General features: G+C 39.3%; 1 protein-coding gene across 2 annotated transcripts in view; it reads right to left on the minus strand.

Annotated features, from left to right (window-relative positions):
- Positions 1–10,232, minus strand: part of LOC126767052 (acyl-coenzyme A diphosphatase NUDT19-like) — an 86,707-nt gene extending 76,475 nt beyond the window's left edge. The window contains exon 1 of one of the 2 annotated variants that reach the window (XM_050484664.1): positions 10,112–10,222. In XM_050484664.1, coding sequence (XP_050340621.1) covers positions 10,112–10,123 — 12 coding nt within the window. In that variant the 5' untranslated portion in view covers positions 10,124–10,222. Of the gene's footprint in view, positions 1–10,111 lie in introns of both variants that reach the window. The other variant, XM_050484665.1, reaches the window with a different exon arrangement.
- Between the last annotated feature and the right edge of the window lie 340 nt (positions 10,233–10,572).

The raw sequence follows: 10,572 nt of genomic DNA on the forward strand, positions 1-10,572 counted from the left end.
TCGTAATCACGCAATTTGGCCTCTCCCTTTTTATGTCTGCATAATACATCTCGCTTCCCACTTCTACTCTCGGTATCTATCCCATCCCGCACGTGTTGTTTCTGATTGTTCGTTGCCAAGTAGGTAGTTCTCTTTTACCGATTTGCTAATGAATGCGTTTTTTTCTGTACAGGGGTGAGTGCCTATATTTTTTCTCTCAATATTTCTTTATTTGGGTTTGGATGCTGTCGGAGCTTAGATGTATATTTCATTCAGCTGTCTTCTACTTCTTTCCTTACAATAGGAATACCAAGATCTCTATGGATATTTTCAATACGCATGTACCATGGCAAACATTTGGAACCTTAACCTCAATTTTAGTTGCACAGATCGTACCCCACAGTTGAATGCCATACATCCAAATCGGTTTAATGACCGCATTGTATAAAAGCACTTTGTTGCCTACGCAAAGTTTCTTCTCCTTTACTGGCGTGGAAACCGCTTACGCGGTTATAGCCGAGATAACAACAGCGGGCCAGTCGTTTCTTCTTTTCGCAAGATGTCGCCAATTGGAGATTCCAAGCAGAGCCAGGCCTTTCTCCACCTGGTCCTTTCAACGGAGTGGAGGTCCTTCCTCTGCTTCCCCCGGCGGATACTGCGCTGAATACTTCCAGAGCTGAAGTCTTTTCGTCCATTCGGACGATATGCCCTAGCCACCGTAGCCGCTGTCTTTTAATTCGCTGAACTATGTCAACGTCGTCGTATATCTCATACAGCTCAGAACTCGCAGAACTTTTCTCTCGAAAACTCTCAACGTCGACTCATCAGATGTTGTCATAGTCCACGCCTCTTCACCATATAGCAGGACGGGAATAATGAGTGACTTATATAGTTTTGTTTTTGTTCGTCGAGAGAGGACTTTACCTCTCAATTGCCTACTTAGTCCGAAGTAGCACCTGTTGGTAAGAGATATCCTGCGTTGGATTTCGAGGCTGACGTTGATGTTGGTGATGATGTTGGTTCCTGAATAGACGAAATTATCTACAACTTCGATGTTAGGACTGCCAACAGTGGCATGGGAGCCTCGTTCACCACCAGACCCATTTGCTTCGCTGCCTTATCCATTCTGGAGAAAGCAGAACTAAAGGCGCGGTTGTTAAGGCCAATTATGTCAATATCAGCAGCATACGCCAGAAGCTGTATACTCATTTAGAAGATTGTACCTTCTCAGTTTAGTTCCGCAGCTCGAATTATTTTCTGCAGAAGAAGGTTGAAGAAGTCACACCAAAGAGAGTCGCCTTGTCTGAAACCTCGTTTGGCATCGATCCTGACGGAGCTTTTCGTGTTGCTCAACGTCAGTTTATACAGCCTTTTCCAGGCCTAAAGCCACACTGAAAAGGTCCAATCAGTTTGTTGACGGTGGGCTTCAATCTTTCGTACACTACGCTCGATAGAACCTTTTAAGCGATGTTGAGGAGACTTATCCCGCGGTAGTTGCCGCAGATTGTGGGGTCTCCCTTTTTGTGACATAGCTTACTTAAAATCAAATGGTCCAACCATATTCTACAAAGAAGCTGAGGTATGATCCTTATCATGTTTTCACCGCAGTATTTGAATAGATCGGTCGGCAAACCATCGCCCCCCTGCCGCTTTCTAGTACTTCCGGCGGGTAATTGCTATTCGAACTTCTTCATGGTTGGGGCAATGAAACGTCTGCACCAAATTAGGGATCAGGTTCACCATCTCCTGGTGGTATACTTTCACTGTTATTTAGCTGTCTGAAGAGGTGTTTCCTCCATAAAAGTGGTAAACTTTAAGCGTCAGTCATTGTGGAGGTGCTACAAAAGTATGCTCTGGTTTTGAAACCTTCTGTTAGAGGCTACGTTTTTTCGTAGAATTTTCGAGCATTACCCATGTCGGCCAGCTTGTCAAGCTCTTTATACTCACGCATTTCGGCTTCTCTATTTTTCTGATTGCAAATGCATTTCGGTCCTCACTCCGACTCTTGGTATCTATCCCATTCCGCACGTGTTATGGTCGATCGTAACGTTGCGAGGTAGGCAGTCTGTTTTATCTCCGCTGCGACACGGCACTCCTCGTCCCACCATCTGTTCTTTTGAATTTTCCGAAAACCAATGGTTTCGGTTGCAGATGTACGTAAGGAGTTTGAAATGCCGTCCCACAGTTCCCTTATACCGAGTTGTTGACGAGTGCTCTCAGAGAGCAGAAATGCAAGTCGAGTAAAAAATCGTTCGGCTGTCTGTTTTGACTGCAGCTTTGCGACGTTGAACCTTGCTTGTGTTTGTTGACGAGCGTTTTTTGCTGCACAGAGGCGGGTGCGAATCTTGGCTGCAACAAGATATTGGTCCGAGTCGATGTTAGAACCTTGGAGCGTACGCATGTCTAGAAGACTGGAGACGTGTCTTCCGTATATAACAACACGGTCGATCTGGTTTGTGGCTTTTCGATCCTGAGACAGCCAGGAATGGAATCTAAATACAGATAGTCGTATTTCGGGCCCCGGCGAAGTCTATCAGCCTCAACCCATTTGTGGATGTTTTTTTTGCTCGTGGAGTCTGAATGAATTTAAATTTGAGGTCCCTCACCAAACTTGCGCTCCTTTATATGGCCACTGTAGTAAATGCCACAAGGACCTACTCGCCTCACTCGTTGTCCCGTCCATCGCATTTCTTGGACGGCGGTGATGTCAGCCATAGTCCTTAATTCGTTCCCATGGTCGTCATCAATAGGGGAGTCTCTCATCCGAAGCAGTTGTTTAGTTTTCATTGGTATTGTTTTTTACGTGGCGAGTCCCAAACACAGCGCACAACCCTGAGAAAGGGATGTTTCGCCTTTTCACTTTAGCTCGCCTTCGAACGGATATTCTAAGGCTACCCAGAGGATACTAAAACCGGAAGTCGTGAGCTGCTTGAGCCATATGTAAAAGAATCGTTTCTGGCCACTCCTAAGTGAATGGCGATCAGAGAACTTTCCTCACTTGCGTGAACTTCTACACATGACTCCATCTTCCAAGTCGTTAAGTTTAGAGTATTTATTTAAAAGCCCATTTAAATTTCGGTTCTTATCTTCATGCAAGTTATTTTACTAGAGATATGTTTTCTTTACATGAGCCGTCTATCTAGGTGAATACCAAGATAAGTTGTTTCGTTTGCTTGGGGTACTAAAATATTGTTCACTTTTACTTCCGGCCACATTGCTCGTCTTACCGAAAATGTAGCTTTTGTTACACTTTTGTTCATTCACATTTATATGTCATGTGGCTAGCCATTCTTCGACAGAACTTAAGTGCTTCGCTAATATACTTGATGCTATTGTGTGTCATTTCTTACGGCTCACTAAAGCTGTGTCATCCACAAAAGTTAAAGTCAATACATTATTAGCTGTTGGAAGATATTATGTATAGAGTTGGGCCTAAAACACTACCCTGTACACCAGCCTTTATTTGTGGTTTATTAGATATAAAATAACATACTATTACCATAAATTGTCTGTTATTCAAATAAGGCTCTAATGTTTTATACAATACTAGAGGTAGAGCCTGAGCTACGTCTAGAAATATTGCTGAACAGTACTCTCTGCTTACTTGTTCTATAGTGCCATATTTCGTACGAACCCCGAATTGGTGGGTTGGTATTATATTATTTTCGTGGAGGAAAGGAGACATCTTTAATAGTAACACTTTTTAAAGTATTTTAGAAAGACGGGGTAGAAAACTGATTGGTCTGTATGAGAACGGCTGTATTTTCCCAGGTTTATCTATTAAGATAATTTCCGACTTTTTCTATAAAATTTAATAGTATCTGAAACTAGGAAATGCATTGAAGAGCAAAGAGCGCATCTCCACATCAATATTAGCATTTTTGGGGTAATGTTATCCTGTCCAGGCGACTTTTTTGGATTAAGTTCTTTTACGAATCTAATAATTTAGCTACGTCGTGTAAGATTGACAGCTTAAAATTGTTCTTTTAACAAATAGGTTGAAATAACTTTTCCTTTTATTCGTAAGATGAGTTTTGGACAATAGCATACCATTTATATTATTTTCATTGAGAAATCTAATAAGCTCCAATTTATGCTGGCTAACACCGTTAGCATTCCGTATATAAATGTTCAATACCCTCATTGTTTTGCTTTAAAAAGTTTGTAACATTTGGTCTTGCGATTTGATTATCTCTTGAATCATATTTTGCATTGTAGAGATAAATTGTGTCATACATTGTATAGGGTTGAAAATCATAGTTTCAATGCTTCCAATTAGTTGGTTTTGAGGCAATTGCCTTAATGCAGTGTTACCTTTCACCACATTTGCAAAGCTCCCTTGGGTAGCTTTGGTTTTAATATTACCCGGTTTTGACACATAGAGAAATATTTATTACTAGCTGACCCGAACTTCGCACCGCCTAATTATTGGAGGCATATTTAGTAAGTCACAAACACACGACACAATACTTTTTTAATTTTATTGAAATTTGCTGCTTTTAGATTTTTAGGAATATTAAAGAATTATAGTATAGATGCACAGCAAAGAGACGTTAACATTTTAAGTGACATTTTACCATAGACAATTTTTTTTGAGTGAATACTGACAAATATTTACACCATTACTATCAAACTACATCTGTCGTTTTTTTTTGACGATGGCCATGGTTAGGAAAAGAAGAAGAACTACATCTGTCATCGAGAAAATAAAGAATTCAAACAACTATAATATAGTTACAGTGAAGCTATATATCCCTCAACTCCTTAAAATCCATTGTCCGTTTTGTAAAAAGCGGATGGAACGGCAGAAAAAAATAATAATTGTCCAGATTGTATTAAATTATTATTAAGATGCGACGAATGCTACAACATAATCGCTGTTACCTTCAGATTTTGTACCAAGTGTGGTAAGAATGTAGAACGAATAATACGCGTGAACAGGGCAAAAGTACAAAAAAATATGTTAAAGCAAAAGCTGCTATCTTAACCAAAACACGTTTCTACAATGCCATCTTCATCATCTGAGGAGACATTCTGTGAATTAAATTTATCGGCCGAAGACATACAGGACATTCAAGTTATTGAAGACAGCCAAAAGCCCAACATCAAGAATGTTCTGGTAGATATTGATGTTATTGAAGACAGCCAGCAGCTCAACATTGATAATGTTCTGATCGAATCAGATTTGTCCGAGTCGCCTAGTACTTCCACCATATTATCATGTCCTGGCGAGCCAAGTGGTTCCCAAGGAGATGGAGCCAAGTTGATGGAAATAAAGAGTTACTAATACACGTTGACATTAAGGATCCAAATGCACATATTATATACATATTAAGTCATTTATTTATATTTATACACTTCATATACAAAAATTTAAAACTTTCTTGAATGTGCTCGTTTCTGGACTGTGAACATGATAAACAAATCTTTGCTTAAATTAAATACAACACAGTTATGATCATATACAGTTAATTAATATAGTGCTTTCTGGTAGACAATATTTTTAGTTTTTTTTTGCGGTGCGTAAATAAATAAGGATGTTGGTTTTCCGACACACGAACACGCAACGTATAATTGTCCATGTGCGAAACAGGGAAACTCTAAGTTTATTCCGCAAACTTGCAACGATTGACCTTGCGATTTATTTATGGTCATCGCAAACGCCAGACGCACGGGAAATTGCAACCTCTTAAAATCAAATGGCAAATCCGTTGGAATCATAGGTATTCGTGGGATTAAGACATACTCTCCTTTGTATTTTCCTTTGATTATTTTAGCTTCGATGATGTTATTCATGAGTTTCTTCACAACCAATCTCGTTCCATTGCAAAGTCGAGGTTGATTAATATTACGCAGCATGATGACAACTGACCCTACTTTTAATTTCAAATTATATGGTGGTAGTCCAGGCAAGTCCAATGAATTTAAAAATTCTGTACGTGTCAACTGATTTGTACGTAAACAACTCTCCTGGAAGGAAATTCTGAATGGTAGCATTGAGATCATCGACATCTTTGTTTTTTGCTGCCAATATTGCTCGTTCACTTAGCCAATCGTGGTTATTATATTGTTGTTTAATGTCCGGAAAACACGCTGAATAAGCTCCTTTTTCGATTCTGTGAAGTGACAGAAATCTGTGGGAAAAGTCTTTAATCCGGTCGAGCTGTCAACTGCGACCTTACCATTGCCAATGTCCAGCAACTGCTTCGAAAACACAGTCTCATTTTGATCTTGTTGCAAAAACACTCGCATGTTAGTAGTTAATTGTAGTGTCTTTACGTGCCGCCACAAATTTTGATGATTTTAGACATGCGTTTATTTCGTCAGCAACAGTCGATCGAGGAATTACTGGAAGAGTCTGACGAAAATCACCTGAAAACAGTATCATAGCTCCACCAAAAATGTTTTGGTTATCACGTAAATCTTTTAACGTCCTATCTAGTGCCTCCAGCGACCTCTTGTGGGCCATTGTGCATTCGTCCCAAATTATTAATTTGCATACTTGGAGAGTCTTCGCCATAGCGCTATTTTTGGCAATGTTGCAAACTGGCGTTTCGTTGATATGCATGTTTAATGGTAATTTTAAGGCTGAATGTGCAGTTCGTCCGTCTTCTAATAAAGTTGCTGCTATTCCAGATGAAGCCAACGCTAGGGCTACCTCATTTTGCGATCGGATCTTTGCTAATAGCAATGAAATTAGGAACGTTTTCCCAGTACCCCCAGTACCCCCAGAATCAAGAAAGTAAATCCCCCTAGACCCACTGTTTACAGCTTGTGTTAAACGATCGTACGCAATCCTTTGTTCTTCGTTCAATTGCGGAACAGTTGTGCTAACTGCTTCGGTCATAGCTTGAGTATCGTACTGGAGTTCTCTTTGCAACTCATGGTTTAATGCATCTTGTATAGCACGATTGGGTGCTGTCAGGCCCAAACACGACAATACTTTATTTGCCATCAACAAACACATATCTTCTATTATGATCAATGTGTCATTGTAAATCTCTGCCGTAATTTCCAATGTAGGATTCAAAGTTTCACAACGCACGCGATGCAACACATCCTCAGACATGTCATCCCTATATTTCATCCACAAATCATTCGGATTTGAGGGGAAACATGTCGATATTATAATCGCAAACAGTGTGCGAATTTGATGCGGCGATGAAGATACCACGGAAACCTTGAGCGTATCATCCCAATGCGAATCGTTTTCAAGCAACCGTAATAATTGACACGACTCACGGTAAGTCGCACACAGATGTCCATCAACTATTCGCAATTGTTGAAAAGATGTCGGACCAGGAACATTCACCAATAACAATCTAAGATAATAACATTCATCGTTATTAGGATGTACTGTATATATACGGCCTATAGCATCTGTGGCAAATACATTTTCATATCCTTCAAGTGGTGTTACTTGTTTACGACGCTGAAAAGACTTTGATGATGCGTTCCATGTGTAGTAGCACGGCATATCAGCATACAGCAAAGTGCGAGCGAATTGATCAGTTGCACAAATTGAGAAGAAACCTGTCAATGTGGTCACAGGTGGACGTGCCGCTCTATCCACAGCGTTGTTTGGCTTGAAATACACTCGTTGTCCATTTTCTAAATGAACTGCCAAATGCAATACAGTGGGATGTCTTTCATGAATTGCAAACGAAAATATGCGCCAAATAGCCTCATTGCTGCTTACATAGCGACCCATCTGATAGTGAGACACTTCATCATTTGTGTTTGTTACTGCGAACATGGCCATGTCGCTACCTTTGTTAACATATTTACATATGTACTTTATGGATTTCACAGAGTTACAAAATTCCACGTTGATGTGAGCTTCAAAAGTTTTGGACAATATGGGCGAGAACGGCACAATCCAACGATTGTCTACATGAAAATCTTGTCCTTTTATCTTGACATCTACAGATCGTCCACCGTCCTCAACTGATCGCCGACGATACAATGGGTAACCATCGATTCCCGAGATGGTTTCAGCAAGCAAGTTTCTCGGGTACCGTTTGGAGCACTTGCCGTCGATCATACAGGGTAAGCTGTTGTTGCAAACTCCGCAAGGTCCATGTATCATGTGTTTAGTTACTATTGTATGCAATTTTGGGTCAACCGTTTCATCAGGAATTTCGGCTGAAATAATGGAATCAATTTCTTCTGGCCTTATTTTGTCAACCAACCAGACTAATATATGAGCATTTGGCAAACCACGCTTTTGCCACTCAACAGAGTACATCCAACAACGTACTTGGCCATACACACGATGCTTTGTAATGAAATTCATTAAAGATTTTAATTTTTGCTTGTAAACTCTGGCTGTGATGTCATGCCTATCAAGTGGTGTTTGGTTGTGTAGCAGTTCTTTTTTTATTTCAATCCATTGTGGGTTACAGGTGAATGTAATAAATAGGTCTGGACGGCCATACTTTCGAACATAAGACATCGCATCTTGAGCGTACTCGTGCATGTGGCGCGGGCTTTCGATGTAAGTGGCCGGTAAAATTGTCATTCTTCCTACATTATTTACATTGCCGTCAGCATTGATTGCATCGCGAAGATAATTGTACTCTTCAGATCGAAGCTGCTGTTGGTTAAGACGGATGTATGTCAATCTTTCAGTCTCAATTTTGACGTACATGTCCACTGCATACTGATGAAAGAGCCGTTGATATATCAAAATGTGATTTACTTCACCTTCACGGATCATGAGTCTGTATGCATAATAATTCATGGCACTGACTTTTTTGTGTGTATCAGCACCTGGAAGTACATATGATAAAAAAAATACATTTATATATTGAACATATAAAATATTTTATTTTGTATAATCTAATTACCTGTTGTTGGATTAACCATTTTGATATTAAAATGGTACCCATCTTTTCCCTGCCAGAAAATTAATGGGTATTGTTAAGCATCATAAGCTCTATGCGTTTCATATACACGTTTCAATTCATTGTTCCGGCGATGAAGTACAATATCTCTTAATTGCAAATTCTCTCCAACAACGACAATAGCCACTTCATCTATTGTCGGTGAATTAAACCTCCTTGCATGCTCTCCAGCAGGTGTTTTGTTGGCTCTTATTACAATATTATGGCTGTCTGATGGCATCCGATCCAGTGCCATTTTGAACATCTTCACTAATTCATTATTCTCGTGAAGAAATGTTTGCAGTTGTTGGACAATGATTCGCTTGACGGTTGGATTATGACCACAACGTGTATCAACTTCCACATCTTGATTGCCCATAAAATAAATTTGTAAAAATTTATGATCTGGGCACTGGCAGCATTGCCCCCAGTAGGTGATGAATTTGTCCTTGTATCTGTAATTGTTTAAGAACTGGTTAAATTAATTGTGATACAAATACAAATTAGAATTTCACTAAAACAATTATGGTATACTACCTTGAAATTAGGCATGAACCCGTCTTGTACTATATGCGTTGCACCAAACGATGTCATTTGGAAGGAACCAATTGAGGCAATTGTACATTGCCACCAGCACAACATATCCTGCAGGTTCACTACTGTACTTTAATGCTTTACAATGTTGACAAGTGATTGACATTTCTCCAATCGTCACAGATTTGTCGGCACTATAATCAAATTCCGGATCGTAGGAAAATGCTCCTCGTTCGAGGTTTACAGGAGCACTGCGTCTGCGGAATCGATTAAATTCGTTATCCCGTGCTCGCTGCTGTTGTGATCGATGTGCACGAACTCGTTCCATTCTCCCCCTATCCACTTGATAGATATTTACTCTTGAACGTAATTCTCCCATACTTGTACGACTGTTATCATTATCAGCATCTCGCTGGTCATTAGTGCGGTTGGAGCGTAAAGTAGCTCGTTGCACATTTACACGACTTCGACGACCTATGTCAGGTCGTTTTCTTTTCCTCGGCATTGTAAGCAGCGAGAAGAAAATCACTTTTAGCAGTATTTCAATATTTCTCCAATTAAATGTTTCTTTTTTTTAACATGAGATGACAAAACCAAGGATGTTAAAGTAGGAGCGCAGCAAAAAGTCTCTAAATGTATGTACAAAACAATGGAACGTTCGGATACACTTATTACAGAGCATCTCGACAGGATAGAATTTATAGAATACTAACTGTTATTGCCATTGCCAAATCTGTATGTGAGCATTTGCTATTATGATATAATCATTTGCGCAAAAGCGTAGGGTTGGTAGGTTCGAGATGATGTAGCGTATGCTTTGAGCTCTTGAAAAATTTATTTTATCATTTGCGAAATGTCGTCGGGTAGGTAGCTGATGTAGGGCACGTTTTGAGCTCTTGAACTCCTTAAATATTTTGTGTGGAACATAAAAAAAGGATAAATATCCTTTTGTTTACAAATGTATTTCTGGGAAAAATAAGAATTTATATTTTTGGACTACTATATAATAATTGTGGCATAACTTTTATATACCAATTAAAATAATAAATTTAAAATGAGAAATGATATTTTGATTTATGCTTGTATAAGTTTATTAAATTTAAGACTTCCCAACCCAATTTGCATAATATTTCTATGAATTAACAATATTATACTAAATATTAAATGTTATTTT

This window comes from Bactrocera neohumeralis, unplaced genomic scaffold (genome assembly GCF_024586455.1).
Source record: "Bactrocera neohumeralis isolate Rockhampton unplaced genomic scaffold, APGP_CSIRO_Bneo_wtdbg2-racon-allhic-juicebox.fasta_v2 ctg370, whole genome shotgun sequence".
In the NCBI taxonomy this organism is placed as follows: Eukaryota; Metazoa; Arthropoda; class Insecta; order Diptera; family Tephritidae; genus Bactrocera; species Bactrocera neohumeralis.